General features: G+C 30.8%; 1 protein-coding gene across 1 annotated transcript in view; it reads left to right on the top strand.

The window, feature by feature from the left end:
- LOC118179996 (cysteine-rich hydrophobic domain-containing protein 2) overlaps positions 1 to 2,018 on the top strand; it is a 94,851-nt gene extending 92,833 nt beyond the window's left edge. Inside the window, exon 6 of the mRNA XM_085809400.1 lies at positions 36 to 2,018. Coding sequence (XP_085665526.1) covers positions 36 to 86 — 51 coding nt within the window. The 3' untranslated portion in view covers positions 87 to 2,018. The remainder of the gene's footprint in view (positions 1 to 35) is intronic.
- Positions 2,019 to 16,770: the final 14,752 nt, after the last annotated feature.

The raw sequence follows: 16,770 nt of genomic DNA, 5'->3' as shown, positions 1-16,770 counted from the left end.
CCCTTTTAGTTGTTAACTAATTTTGTTTTTTTCAGCTTCATATATTTTTACTGGTACTCAGTTTCCTGCATTTCAGAAAATATTAGAAAAGTGAAATTTGAAAAAGGGCCAGAATGTAGATAAATGTATATCTTTCTATTTTAAATGATGTGTGTTAATTTGAAATAATGGGTCACAAACATTTTAGTATATGAAATATATTAAAATTTTCTTTAATTATAGTAATGGTGTTAGCTGTAAGATTCAATATTATTAATAACAGGCTGGCTTGTATATGTGTTTGCCCCTTATGATAGGCATGAGCCCATGAATACAAGCCAGGAAGTCCTAAATGATGACATTCCTCCACAGCAGATATACTGATATAATCAAATAAACTAAACCCATATGATTAATAATGAAATGCCTGTTAAATTATATTTTAAAAGTTTTTAATACAATCTTAATACTTTTATGTTTTACAAATTTTCAGTATTTAATATTTTATTTGACAGTAAAATTGAATGCTGTAGTTTGTATAGGTACTTTATAAAGTTTAGAAACTATATTATTACATTTTATGAAACTGTGCTGCAAAATTTCATAATGTTACAAACAGATAATCTTGAATTTAATTCAATTCTTACAAATTATGGATTAAGTTATAATCAGTAATGTACATGTCGATTAAATATTTCAGTTTGAAATATATAGTTATTTAAATTACTTATTAAAATACCTTAAAGTTTGTAATAAATGTGATGGTGGTAATTTTTTCATAAACAATGTTTTTCATTAAAAAATATTTTTTTATCATGTTACTCTTCATTAAAAATGTAATTTTAATATGCACGCATAAATTTTTAAGATACCAGCAAGTGCCACTTTGTAAATTTCTAAAAATTAAAAGACTAAGAGGAAATAAAATTACAGGCTTTCATTTTCAGGTGCTGTATAGAACACACACATACATATATATATATATATATAAAGTCTGTTTCGAATGTATTGCACCTCATTTTTTTCTGCTGCGACTATCTGTTGCTGCTTGCACAAAAAAGGTGGGTGGAATCTTGGGAACACAGCTCAACCAGCGCTAGCCGGCTCAGAGTTCCTGGAGAGTCACAGTGCCTGTTTAAGTGAACCCTTGTGTCAGTGCTCGGTTGAAATCGATGGAAAAAAATCTCAAGCAGCGATACGTGAAAAGTTTTGTTTCAAACTTTAGAAAACACTGTCGGAGACTTTTGATTTGAGATTAAAAAAAAGATATTTGATTATCCAAGATTAAAAAATTCTCAAAGGATAGCATTTGGGGACCCTGGAGAACATCAAGGCAGCTACGACGAGGTTACTAAAGGACATCCTTGTCATAGATTTCCAGGATGCAAATTAAGCATGAAAATCACACTGGAACAAGTGTTTTAAAGCAGGAGGGATGTATTTCGAATAATATTTAGTCATTATACATATCGGTTCAATAAATAAAAGGTGCATTACTTTTGGGACAGACCTTGTACGTACACATAATTCATGAAGTGCAGCTAGGTATAAATTTGAAATGCAGTACTTCATTGGAAGCAGTACCTTCCAATAAAGGACAGCAGTCAAACTAGGTATTTTGTCCCTTCTTCACAGGGTACATACTAAAAAAATATAATTAGAAATTCAGTTAATGAGAAATGAAAATTCTTATTTAAGTTTAATTATTGCAAAGATGCATGAAACAAATAATAGAGTTTTGTATTTACAAAAATTTAGTGAAAATAATCTATTGCATAGGTTTGTTTGAAAGTTTGTGCATTGCAAGCACTTTTTTCTCATGTATACTTAAGTCACTGATGATCTTAAATCCTTCATTGTCACCAAAATTAATGAATTTTTTGAATTGGATGGTATATTTTAAGGTATCTGTATAGTTCACACTTTCCGTCTGGTTCACTGCTTTCCAAGGTATTAAAATAAAATATTTTGTCATTACTAGTGGCTTCATTACACAAGTTTTCATTGATTTATAATGTCCCTACCACATAATGTTTCCTCTACACAAAAGAGATTCTAAGAAGAAATATCCCGCGTAGCCGGGACATGGTTTCCGTAGCTAGGAGGGACTTTGCTTCCAGCGGAGCTTTTTCTTCCAGGAATCCTCACGTTTAAACCAATGCTACCAGAATCTTGTTTCTCAGAAAATTCCCATTTAGCAGGGAGTGTCACTAGATGTGATAATCCCTTAAATATTCTTGCATTTAGCCACTACCACTGATTTTTTAGAAGTTCAAACAATTCATTTTTAATGAGAGCACTCGAAACTAGAATTTCAAAACTTGCTCTTACCTGTCTTAAAACAGTGCCGAACACAACTTTGTGGTACAAATTTAACATATTTTATTATCCACTCAATGTGATTCAATAAACTGACACATTTTGCAAGTTGATCACTTTCTACAAGCAGCTTGACAAAGAATATGTCATAAAAACCTGTATCTTAAAAGCTTCTAATTACACCTTGGTTTAAAAGCTGTAATACTGATGTTGCATTAGAGGGCGAACACACTTGATTTCACTCAGTTTTAGATTTGGTGGGTGGACTGGCAAATTATAAAGAAATAGCAGAATCTTAATATTTTTTAGATATTGTTTCATCAAAAGCAAACAACCATTCTGATATTATACATTGCATCATCCATTACTTTTTATTCCGATGCCAATGGACTGATGAAACTTTTCGATCGATGTCTTTGAAGCATCTTAGTTTTTTAGCTTCTCCAATTGTGGCTGTTCAAACACCCCTTACGTGTTACATCAAAGTTAGCACAGTGAGACATTACTTGGAACCTTTATCACCAAAACACTTTTCTCCTTTGAAGCAAAGTTTAGAAAAAAAAAGAATGGAATTTCATCTGCATTCTCGATGTTTTTAGCCTAATAGCCTTCAAAAATTTAATTTAGCTTTTTTATCCAGTCTGTTACACATTGCGTATATACTGATTTTTCTTCACCACGAAGTCATAAGTAATGCCTTTTCTCAACTCTGTCTAACCAACCATTCAATGCTTTGGAGTTCTGTAGTCTCAGACTTTCCAAAACTTCTTTTGCCTTTTCTTGCAATAATACTCCATCTAGAGGCATATTGTTTACTCTTACAGAAAAAACCAGTTGAACTCTACTGCTTCAAAGTTTTTCTAGATTTTAAAATCTTGGAATGTTCATTTGAATTAGTAATACATAATATTTTTATTTCTCTGTACTTTAGCACATGACGTAACTTGGTTTTTACTTATTCCAAATTTCTGCTTCATGAATTAAATCAATGTTTTGTTTTAGTGTTAATCTTTCCCTTTTTAAAGCCATGCTAGATAATATATGTAAAAATAAAACACAAGCACAAGACAACACTATTGCTCCCCAGTCCTAGCAAGGACTAAGAATAATAGAAATTTTGCATCTACCCACATTTTGATATGCCTGTGCCTTGGCAGATGGTCCCATCATCTTACCTCTTTTTCTTTTCTTATTGGATTGCCTTACAACTTGCTTGCACTGTTCCCCTCCCCCCTTACTGACAGCTGTGGCAAAAATAACTGGATTTTGATGATTGCAGCTTGCTTTTTCCCAATGTTCCCTCTTTCCCTACTGAAAAGCAGTTTTCAAAAGAGAGGGATTCAGTTTTCATTTTATTATTCCCTTGTTGCAAAACTATCTTTCATTGAGCACAGACTTGCTTTTGAAACCTAAAAAAATTTCTAACAAAGAGTATTTTTATTTATTTTGCTTGTTCTTAACATTTTTGTTGGTGTTCCTTAATAAGAGGTAAATACATTGAGGTCCCTATTCAAAGGGACTGGGACCAACACAATTGTCCTTTACAGGAAGTATTACTGTACATAACTTTTAAATAATTTTATATTGTAAATAGATAGCATCTGAATGAAGAAAGGGAAAATGGTGAAAAAAATTTTAAGACAGATTTATCATATTTAAAAATGCAAACACAAAATATATAAATGTACACTGCACAGAAAAAGGGGACGACAGTTCTATATTTCTCGTTCTACTGGGCCAATTGACGAAATTCAACTTGCGTTTTTCATGTCTTGAAAGCGCAATTTAGAATATGTATTAGATTTATATATAGCATTGTTCTAATATAGGTATAAAATAAGACATTTTCTGAAATACATACAAATTTTTTCCCATATTTCAGTTCTACAACTCAAATTATGAAAAAACTAGCAAGTTTTTGTAAAAATTGCACGAGTAGTTTTTAAAAATTAGCACTCGAAATTTTAGCTCCTCAATGTTAATTGAGTTTGGTATATATTTATTAATCTCTCTTTATTTTATTAAACTTATTTGATTCTACTTTTCACATTTCAAAATTCAGGTTCATTCCAAATAAAATTCACCCATTTTTTATATGATTTATTTTTAAATAATTTTTATAAATTTTTCAAAAAAAATTGAATTATAAATCTATAAAATTTTTATCGTCATCTTAAAGTAGACGTATTTCTAAGCATACCTGCAAAAAATTAGTTTTTTATTCAAAATTTCCGAAGATATACGTGATTTTATATATTGGCAAGTTTTGAAATTTGGAATATTTGTTGAAAGCGATAAAACATCAAATGTGGCTTAGACATTTTGCTAAAATTATTTACAAGTAAGAACGATGGAACTTTTTTTCCGCTCATGCACAATGTAAAAAGGTAGGAACGAGGTGCCTTTTTTCCGCTCCAGCATAAAGAGAAAGGAAAATTGGTTGTCATATAATAAGTTCGCCAAGTGAATTATTCTTGGCGCAAACTGAAAAAATTCCGCCAAGATAAATTTTTGAATTTCTCCGCAAATTTCGCACCAAATTTTACAAAATTTAATATCTAGGCATAATTGAAATATGGAAAACAATTGGTATGTTATTTCAGAAAAAGTCCGATTTTGTGTCAAAATAGCTATGTTAGATAAATGCCATATATAAATCTAATATATATCCTAAGTCGCGCCTTCGAGACATGAAAAACGCAATTTGAATTTCGTCAATCGGCCCAGTAAAAGGGGAGATATAGGAACTGTCCCATTATTTATTTATTTATTTTTGCGCAGTATACCTACAATACATGCTGATCTGCAATGCATTTCAAAACTGAAGCAACTAAAGCTAAGAATGAAGGCTTTTCAAACATCTTAAAACTAATGGGATTTGAAGCATGGAAAACTACCATGACCCATATATTAATTTTAAAAACTTGGAAGGGATTTAAATTTAGTTATGTACTTCACTACAGGGTCAGCATCCTGCAATTGGTACACTTATGTTACAGTTTTCTTCAAGATTACATACTGAATCTACAGTTATATGTTATTAATAGAAATCTATATAACAGGCTAAAGATACTGATTGAAGAAAAATGCAGACTTTGTTGTTAAGGCTTAAATGAAAGAGCAGTATCATTTATTACCGCTTTCTCTTATATTTCTTATAATTATCCATATATGTACATTTTAAAATGTGAACATTTCTTTGCATAATATTGAAAGGGGTTGAAGATAAATTTAGAAATTCAGAACATGTTTGAAAAAAAAAAAAAAAATGTTTCAGTTTCTAAATGAATTGGCAGATCCTGTACGAATTTTACAGCAGGATGCTAGAAAATGCTTCACACATAATTATATAAAATTCTGCAAAACTACAATTTTAAAAAGATTCATTTAAAGCTATCCATTACTACAATTCTTTGAGTGCTTTGTTTTTAATGTCAGTCAATATTCTTTTGATCAATACTTGCTCTATTCATATAACTTTATATATTAGTAAAAATTTTTATACACGTTACATGAAATACATATTTAATCCTCTATATAAGGTTAAACACTGAAAAAATTAATTTTTTTCAAAAAATTTTAACTAAAGGGGGAACCAAAATGAATGTATATTGCTGAAGTTGAGTGGATTTTCATATTTTATTGCAAACAAAAGCGCCACTAATTTTTGTTTAATAACTTAGGGTTGGGTTATTCAATTATGGCAAAGCACATGAGGGCTATCTGCCTAAAGGGAGGGATGCCTTTGTGTAGGACTTTCTAAGGAAAACTGGCTCGTATACACGTTACACATTTTAATAACTTAAGAAGAAGCAATAAAAAACAACACAATTATTCACCTGCCTGCAAGATTTTGAGTTAATTTTGAATTTGAACAAAAACTTTTAGGCTTATATATAAATTTATTTTATTGGTATGATTAATATGATGCATTAATTCTAACCATTTTTTAGTAGTGCTGAAGCATCTGCACAAATGAAATATGATCTGTTAAATATGTTTTACTATATTCGTGGGAAAAAATTTAAGAGTAATGGGGGTTCCATAAAAATGGTGAACTACACTTTCTGACCTTGCTAAATACCATTTTACATTGTTTATTTACAAGTGTATCTCCTATGTAAATGTTGGTGATGGGGTTAGATGAATGGAAGTGAGTAGAAAGAAATTACTTTTAGGCAGGTATATCTCAGCAGTGAAAAAAAAAAAAAAAAATCTTTTGTAGTTTCTTGTGCTTTATGCAATGGCTCAAATCCATACTGATGAAGTCAAAGATGACTGTAAACAACTCGTATGATGAGAAGTAGTATCTAGGGAACAGAACATCCAGTACAGGTGGTGTGGTGTGTATTTAATTATGGCAAAGCAGACTAGGGCTATCTGCCTATGGGAAGAGATGCCTTCGTGGAGGACTTTCTAAGGGAAACTGGCACGTTACACATGGGGAAAACCACGAAAACGCCCATGCAGCCAGCCCGTTCGCGAGATTTGAACCTCGGACCGAACTACCAGTGTTCAGCGACTTTACCGTTCGCCCGCTGGTGGGCCCTTCCAGTGCAGGATAATATCGAGAATCTAGTAAAGACTCTAATGCAGTGAAAATTTAATAAGCTTGATCATGGACATCCATTGTTACCACAGTAGAACAGGATGATTATTTATCCCAACAACATAGTCCTGCCTCACCAAACTCCCAGACAAATTAGATAAGATTGTGACCAGTGAGCATTTTCTCTGATCACAATAAATCTCCTGCAGGGATCTGTGTATGCTGGCTTAAGTTATAAATCATTACATAAAATGTGTATTTGGAGACCTGTTCGTTTCTAACTTTAGATCGATAGTTAAGTTTACTTACTTGTTTAGTATTTGTTAAAAAATATAATGATTGACTTCTATGTACTGCTAAAATATGTTAAGTCTTCATCTTGCCTGCAAATCCAAGTACTATGGCACAAACGAGTATTGATATTCAAATTTCCAAAAATACATTAAAAATTTCAAGTGATCGCAGTGTTGTGTGAAAGAAACATTTTCGAGAAGATATCATTCAATGATTCATTATTTACCAAAAAAAAAAAAAAAAAAAGGTACTGTTATTCAAGTTTGTACAGGGCATCCTAAATTAAAAAAGATGCTTATCCATGCTTTTTTCTGATTGTTCAAAATACTTATTGGCAAATTCAACACTTCAGAGGATAAGCAGGGACGAAAAAAGAGCCAATATGGGTAAACATATTTTTAATTAATTTTTGAGAAAGGACAAAATTGTATCATTTGAAGATTTTTCTTCTTCATTACTGAATAATCCAAACATTTCAGATATAATTTTAACATAAAATCTGCTAATGGAATTTATATTTTATTGCTCAGTTTTAATCTACAACAAAAAATTGGGAAAAGTATCTATGTATCACTTCATACGGATACAACAGTTTTTTTCTTGAAGATGAAGCTGTTGAAATGGGAGTACTTAAAAGTATATTAAATGGAAATACTAAATTTACTTTTGAGTGAATTTGAAAAAAATTATAATAATATCAAAGGAATGGTAATTAAAGACATAACAATAGAACTTTGACTTGTCAGTATGACTAGGAAGCACATATTGAATAAAAATTACTTGAGAATCTTATGGAACAGAACATTTTATTTTGGAATAAATGAAGACAGACAGTAGTAAAAGTAAAATGGCTAGAGGGTATAGTAGTGATATTTTGTCCTTTGCTTATTCATTATACATAAATTCAGCTTCTTGTTAACATCCCTGCTAAAAATGCCCCCTAGAAACCCATGAAATTTTTTTACGGAGAATTGGCCTAGGCCAAATCCCCGTAAAAACCCACAGACAGAAACCCATACAACTGTACGGGTACCCGTAGGCCAAATACCCGTAAAAACCCATAAAAGGAAACCCGTACGTTTTTACGAGTACCCGTAGGCCAGATACCCGTAAAAACCCATAAAAAGAAACCTGTACTATTGTACGGGTACCCATAGGCCAAATATCCGTAAAAACCCATAGAAAGAAACCTGCACGGCTGTACGGGTCCCTGTAGGCCAAATACCCGTAAAAAACCTGTAAACAGAAACCCGTACGACTGTACAGATACGAGTAGGCCAAATCTCTGTAGAACTGTAGGCACTATAAACAAAATCCCAGTAAAAACCCATAGCCAAAAATCAGAACTTTATATGCACATCCATTGGCCAAATTTCTATTAAAAAAATGGATATTTCGCATTTTCTACACCAGTAAACAAAAGCATGTACACCTATACAGGCACCCATATGCCAAATCCTGTAAAAACCACTACACAGAAATCCACAGACCAATAAAGGTACCTCTTGGGAAAATTGCTGCACAAAACAGTAAACAAAAACCCATAAACAGAACCAATAGCATTATACCATAGTGGAGTATCCATACATAGAATCGTACATAGAACGGGTATCCATATACAGAATACCTATAAAAAACAATACACAAAAATAGAACTGTAAATCAAATTTCCATAAAAACATAAACCAGCAGAAGTACAAAATTAGCACTGATGAAATGCATAGAACTAAATGGCGGAGAAAGCATGTAAAGTAATTTTAAATAAAACTCAATGCGAATAAATAAAAATTTTAAAATATCTAGAAGCCTACGAGCCCCTGTCCTTCTTAATGCACGTCAATACCTATAAACATATTACAAAATATTTGTATAAATTCTCTTTACAAAATTTTAAACTACCTTTATATAATTCTGAAAATAAAATGAATAGAAAGATAATAACCAAAGTCATGATTCACAGCCATCGAATGATATATGTACATATATATATGTAAGAAAAATAAGGAATATGCAAAAGATTAAATTAGCAGCATAAAATTAATTTTCCTTCTCTATTCTAAAAACAGTAATCTTTCTGCACTGCATCATTTCGAGATTAATTCATGTCATATGACTCTTACATAATTTGATGTTGTGAAAGAAACTAAAACTCAAACAGCCAATAGTAATTTTACAGCAGTATTAACTATCAAATACGAGTAAAAATGTATCGAGAACCAAAATGAACTCGGTCTGAATTAAGATTTCACCCTTAACATAACACATTTGCTTTTTACGCTTTGGCCTAGCTGGATTGCAGTCTGTCTGCTCCTTGTTTCTTACTACGCTTTTATCAAAAATGTTAATTTTTGGAATAGGCATAAATAATGCGCCAACTTGTTTGTGGCTGCAACATATTTGCTGAAAGAAAAGTTGAATTAAATCTACCTCGACTGCCAAATTTCTTATTCATTGTGGATTGGAGTTTCAACATCTCTAAGCCATCAAAATTCTTGCTGTTCATTACGGATTCAGCTGCTTGTATTCGAACTTCCAGAAATCGCATTCACCTACTTGAGCGATAGGCGCCAAACAGTGGGAGGACAGTTCAGGTTGCAAGTTTAAACCTTCACTAAGCTAGGGAGAAAGGGAAAAGGGAAGGGATATTTTCTTACACCCTATACTTCGGCTGTCATGTGACTCTGCAGATGAATCTTCGTGCTGATCACGTGACTTTGTCAGTAGACGTGGTGAATACGCTCATAAGCTGTTTGTTGTTACATGTGATCATTCGCTATTTAATTATTTTGTTAGAACAAAATAAAGAACTTAACAAAATTTTAGATTACTATTAAAATTATTAATGACTTAAAAATTAAATAATCAATTCATAATTATGATTAATTATATTTTATTAATAATTATCAAATTAAAAATGATTATTTAATTATATTTCATTAATAATTAATAAATTAAATATGATTAATTAATTATATTTCATTAATAATTAAGAAATTAAACATGATTAATTAATTATATTTCGTTAATAATTAAGAAATTAAATATGATTAATTATATTTCATTAATAATTAAGAAATTAAATATGATCAATTAATTATATTTCATTAATAATTATTATTAAATTAAACATGAATTGTGGTTTATCCCAGAAACTAAGAAGTTCAGGAGACGGGCTCCCAGTTGTCGTTTAATTACCTTATAAATTATTTTCTAAATAACTTAATGACCTTATAAATTAATTACCCTAATAAAACAAAGTAGATAACATATGGTCTTTTCCTAACTTATCGCTCGCATTGGCACATTTTTTAAAATTATTTACTTAATATTTAAGTATATGTTATTTATCTAGCCATAACAAACTGGAATTAATTTCTAAATAAATTAATTGTACTCCTAACACGAATTATTTAGAATAAGAAAAGCACTCGCGGGTTATTTGCACAAGATGGCGGAAATCCGTTAATCGGAACCTTTTCAGGAAGAGAAACATTATTAACAAGCAAGCAAAAAGAATACGGGACTTGCAAATTAGAAACTTAACAGAGTTCAAATTTAGCATACTTGCTATCCCCTTAAAGCTCGCTTACCAATGATAGTAACACCCTGCAGCTTATTATGACATGCATACACATAGATGTTTTGCATGGAAGAAAGGATGAATCCTAGAATACAACGTAGTGAAGAAATAATAATATACAAACACTGTGTCGACCCCTTATTACAATACTTTGAATGCTACCTGTATCTCTCAAAAGATAAATTAAACATGAAGATAACATATAATAAACTTAATAATACCCAAAATAGAATAAATTATATTGTAACAAAACGAATTTTAAAAAATTTACAAGTTTCAACAAATACCAATTCTCAACACACAGAATTAAGGAAATATCTCATAGCGTATAATATTTTATTCCGTATCTCACTTTTAGTGCTATATAACCTTCACAGATTTTATATAAATAAAATCTATAACATAATGGATATTTATACTATATGTAGTTATTGATGTAAAAAAGATCAACTTTCGTACTGTAAAAATTCCATCTATGTGAATAAGTATGAATATACTCATATACACATAATTATACTAAATAACTAATTTAATGAAACTAAATTCCTATAGAAAAATGGGGAAAGTGTAGAATCGCCCACTGCTTGGCGTGTTTTTAAGAATTGCACATACTCGGTATCCACGTGCACATCAACCTATTTTCACTTAAAAAAACATCCCACAATTGCACAAAATGCCATTGTGCACTCCTTTGACTTTATTCATGTACACATCGACCTATTTTCACTTAAAAAGTCAAAAGAAAATTGACAAAAATCCAATTCCTTTTACTTTTGTAAAAAGTGCCAAATAAATAAGTGAGCGATTCTGCACTTTACCCGAAAAAAATATAAAAATACCATTTACCTACATATATTAATAATTTATTATTACACAAGGTTTTTCATATATCATCTCAAAGGAACATAAATTAAATTAAAGCGATGCATTATTGGAATACATTTGAGTCAGTGTTTTAGGTGTAATTTATTTAGATTTCTATTGTAGAAAGAATACTTTAGAAAATATATAGAAATATTATTTTGAACCATAAAAATTCTAAATAGTAAAATTTAAAGTATTGAAAAGGTAGCTATTGCTTTTGACAGTAGATTATATAATATAAAAACACCTCATGCTGAGCATTTTCTGAAATTACAATGCCAAATGAAATTTATATAGTGCAGTATTTAGCAATAATAACATTTTGTAAACAAATGTAGCTATATTTGCTTAATTGCAATGACACTAATTTTAACTGCATTTGTATAAGGCTGTACAGAAGATTTATTCATATGGGTTTTCATCCGCAGAGAACAACCGGATTCTCTGTGGAAGTGCTTCCGAAAATAATGTTTAAATATTACTCTAACTATATTTGAAAGCAATGCTATAACAGTGCCCTTATAAGACTCATGATCCGAAAAGCTTTGGTTTTAATTGGCTCATAAAAACTTTCAATTACTTCTTCAAAATTCGTACCCACGCAAAAATTACTACACCGAAGTCAATTGATTATACAGCAAAACGTTCCTAAAACAATCAAATCCACAATTCAAGATAATGCCAGTTTCCTGTAGCCTGACAAAACTATGAATGATTTTTTAAGTCCTGTTATTTAATTATTGTCCTGACCAATTGAGCCATTATCAAAGGTGGTCATTTAAGAAAATAACCACTATATGAGGTTTGAACTTAATGTAATTTTTTTCAAATAAATAATTCACTTTTTATACTCCCAAGACTAGTACATTTAATATTACATAAATCTTATTCACAAATCTATTTCTATTTCAAAAGCAATTTATGAAAAACACATTTGAAAATTTCTTCATCAAACTAATAATAATGCAAATTAAAGTATGCATAAAAATGATTATGTGTTTTAACAAAATAGCACAAAATATTTAATGTAAAAATGTGTTTCTAGTCTCATACTTGTAAAGAAAAATAGACCAAAAAGAAAAAACAATGTAAGCTACTATGATCATCTAAGTTTTCACATAATTTTAGTAGTGGAAAAAAGATTCCTTAAGCTTGTATGTCTTGTCTACCCCATTCAATAAGTAATAAACACATTAAATATTTCAATGTTTATTTCATTAATAAAACTTACCTTTTTTTGCTCGCGAAATATAATTAGTACATTTTTTAAAACGTAAAAAAACATTCTCTTTGCTCGGCCACATCACATTAGTCGAAAAATTGAAAATTGAACCATGCAAGATCATTTTTAAGTAAGGTATGCTCAAATTTATTAGTACATAATATTCAAATGATAAAGCATCTACATGAACAAGCTTTAAAAAAGTATTTCTAAACTGTAATCAAACAAATAAATTTTCCAAAATACAGTTTCAGTAGAATGCAAAAACTATATTTCTGCATCTGCACACTGAACCAAATTATCAAGTCTGAAATTATCACTTTTCAGTCTGTAAGCACATTGTTTTTCAGGTTAAAAGTAAAGATGGAAAATCAATTTCACGCACAGAAACTCCATTTCACAACTAGTCAGTTATCAGCAACGTTCTCTCAAACATTAGACACGATTACACGTGCATGGCTTTAGTTGTATATTCATAGTCAGTGCTGGTATTTTATTATTTATTACTAATTTCTAAACAGTAAAACATAGTAAAATTTGTAATACAGTAAATCCTAGTAAATAATATATTGCATTACTACAACCACGAAGAAAATAACACCACCATCGCACAACAATAACTAGAGCGGCGCCATATTGCTTGTTTGGGGAACTTCTGAGAGTGGGGGAGGGAGGGGAATTTTTTTCCTCACGTCAGCGTTAACAGGGAGAAAAGTTTTGCGATTGTGAATGAACTTGTTCGCGTTAAAGAGATGTTGGTTGCTACCGGTGTTATTTGTACGTAATATCAGAAATGTAAGTGCTTATGTGTGTGTATTCAGAGAACCACCTCCCTAAGACAACCGCCTCTGAAAGAAACCAGTATTTCTGAAAACATAAGTATACTTTGGTATTGAATATTCCCTCTGTAAGGCGATCATTCACAAAGAAAATTCTGCAAGTGTGTCTGGTCGCCTTATAGAGATTCATTCCGTAGATGCAATCTCCCTAAGACGACCACCTCTAAAAGATAAACGTATCTCTGAGAAGAGTATATATTGGTATTGAGCATCACTTCTCTAAGGCGACCACTTGCAAAGATGAATTTTTATTTGCGGCTGGTCGCTTTAGAGAGACCTCGTTGTGTGTGGTGTATATGATTACTGTTATTGTTTTCGAAAAAAAATTTAAATCAAATAAATAAGCATATTTAGTAAAAACCCTCTCTAAAACGACCACCTGCGTTTCCAGGTTACTCTGATGGTCTTAAAGAGATCATATTTTCATTCTGTTAATTTTATTGTTTACAAGAAGTCTATTAACGTCAGATAAAAAAATAGCATAAACCCATATAAACCAACAGAAGATTTATTATTATATTGATACCAGTAAGAAAACCAGTAAAAATCAATATAAACCTATACAAACCAGTACAAAGTTCTGCCATTGAATGTTGGTTGTATGGGTGTCAATTGATACCAGTAAGAAAAACCCACAGAGATCAACAGAAACCAGTAAAAGTCAGTAGAGACCATCAAAAATTCTATAGATACCAGTAGAAAGTTTTACTGGTTTCTATGGGTCATTTTGAAACCAGTAAAAAAAACCCACAGAGACCAACAGAAACCAGTAAAAGTCAATAAAAACCCATAAAATCTTATGGGTACCCATAAAAAGTTTTACTGGTTTCTATGGGGCATTTTTAGCAGGGGTTGGCTCAATGATAGTCAACTAATACTCCTTCCATCTACTAATCATCTCCAAAAAAATCCTTGGTTTGTTAAGAAAGAGAAGGGAAAAAGAGAAGAGTTGAGAAAATTGTTTGAGAAAAGTAAATGCCACCTTTTGTCAATAGATGGCACTAACTGTTGTACACTGGATTTCTGACGTCAGAATTACGGGTTACTACCTTTGCTTAAGGCTCCTATATACCAGGCTGAATCATCAGGCATTCGCGATCCCAAGTGGGAGATTTAATGGCGGCTGTGTAGTTACGGTGCAACAATTTTTTGTGTTTTTTTGTGTAAAATGGGCGGATGTGCAGCTATTAATTGTTCAAATCATTCACGGAAAGGTCATACATTGGTAAAATTTCCTAAAAATGAAGAAAAATATGGGTAAATAATTGCCGAAGAGACAATTGGAAACCTGGTCCAGGCGCTGAACTTTGCTTAGTAAGTATAATGTTAATTACGCCTTCATTTAGAGTTTATATCTTCTCTGATGTTTATAATGTGCAAGTAAAGTGAAATTCTTGTGTACAATAACCTGAGTATCTGCTAATTTCTGTAATAATAGCTATAATTAAATTAGTCTAGGGTTAATGTACCAATCGCCAATGTGGATGTTTTGAATGTGGAAAAGAAATTTCTCTTCTAATATAAAGCGCAGATTTTGTTTTCCTGTGCTAATTGTGGAATTTATACTAATGTAACATGAAAATCATTAGCATATTGAAATTTATTAAAAAATAAATAATAATTTGGAAAGTCAAGATAAAATTTGAATGTTTGCTAAAGATATATGTAACATTATACTATAGTTGCAATATCGTTGGAATGATATATAATTTTTTTCTTTATTTTATAATCACTGTTGTTAAAAAGTTAGATGAGTTGTTTATGCACGGTGCCCACTACTGTTTCTTGGTTAAAATAACTTCCAGAATTTTGACATTGACATCTGAAGTCAATAGAATAAATTGAATAGTATGAGACAAAATATATATAATCTGACTTCAATAATTGCAAGTACCATATATTTATAATCACAGTATTATACAATTTGGCAATTTTAAAAAGATAATGAGAGTAAAGATTTAGAAATGAATGCAGAACATTCAAATAAGCACAGAAAACTTGTGAAACTGCATGTGTACTTTTCAAAAATAATTGTAGTGTTTTTAATGCATGTGTAGTGTTTAATGCATGCATAACAATCAAATAAATCTGCCTGTAATGATGAATTTCAAAGGCCAAGCCAAAATCCTTTCATGAATTTGATACTTCTAAAGAATGTGATCTCCTCAAATTAAATCCTCATGACATTGATAAACAGTTATTACTGATCTGTGTTACAAAACAGATTTTTATACATGATAAATAATATTTTCTGAAGCGTTATTTTGTGTTGTCATCTCTAAATAAAAAATTGCCTACAAATTCAGAAAGCTACTGAACGACGTTCTAGAGTTTTTAATAACTTTAATTGGATATGTCTGTGCCGATGTAATTTAAAAAATAGTCGTTTAAACTGGCCTTGATGCTTTTTAAAATGCATGTTGGCACTGTACTCCGAAATTAGGGCTATGTTTTGAATGATTAGAGAATTAAAAATTAAATATTTCAATTAGAGCAATAAACATTACTACAATTATAACAAGAATCATAGTCTGCTCTAATTATAAATGTATTTATCGGCCTAGTATCTTAAAAGTTGGGTGTAGTGAACTCTTATTTTCTTATCTATTGTAAGAGCACTATAGCAAGAAATATAAAGTTTTATTTTAGTTGTTTTTAATGTTATAGCAAAACACTACTTCATTTAATTTTTGGATAATGTTCTAAAGAACACCTTAAATTATAGGCAAAAAATAAATATTGGACAATTAAATTCTGTCCAAGCTTACAAGATGCTGCTGCTGATATGTTAGACATGGTTTGTTTATTGTTTCACTTTTTTATAATACTGGGCCTAATTTAATTACCTGCATATTTATTTATTGCCTATACTTACTTACAGTTCATGCTTGCTGCCTTTGGCACAACCTCACTGTGTGGTTTGTTTTTTGTACTTTTATTTATTTTGTGTACTTTTTTTTTATTACTTTATGTATTTACAGGATCATTTTGAGGAATCTCAATTTGAATCACTATGCAAAGATAGAAAAAAACTAAGAAAAACTGCAGTACCAACACTCTTTAGCATTCCAAATCCACCACCATCTGTAACTGACAAGAGGATAAGAGAAGTAAGATGTCCTAA

This window comes from Stegodyphus dumicola, chromosome X2 (assembly GCF_044657685.1).
Source record: "Stegodyphus dumicola isolate Sdum_Otavi_A_Nest chromosome X2, ASM4465768v1".
Lineage (NCBI taxonomy): Eukaryota > Metazoa > Arthropoda > Arachnida > Araneae > Eresidae > Stegodyphus > Stegodyphus dumicola.
Note: the sequence above shows the minus strand (reverse complement) of the source record. Positions and strands in the feature narration are given on the sequence as shown.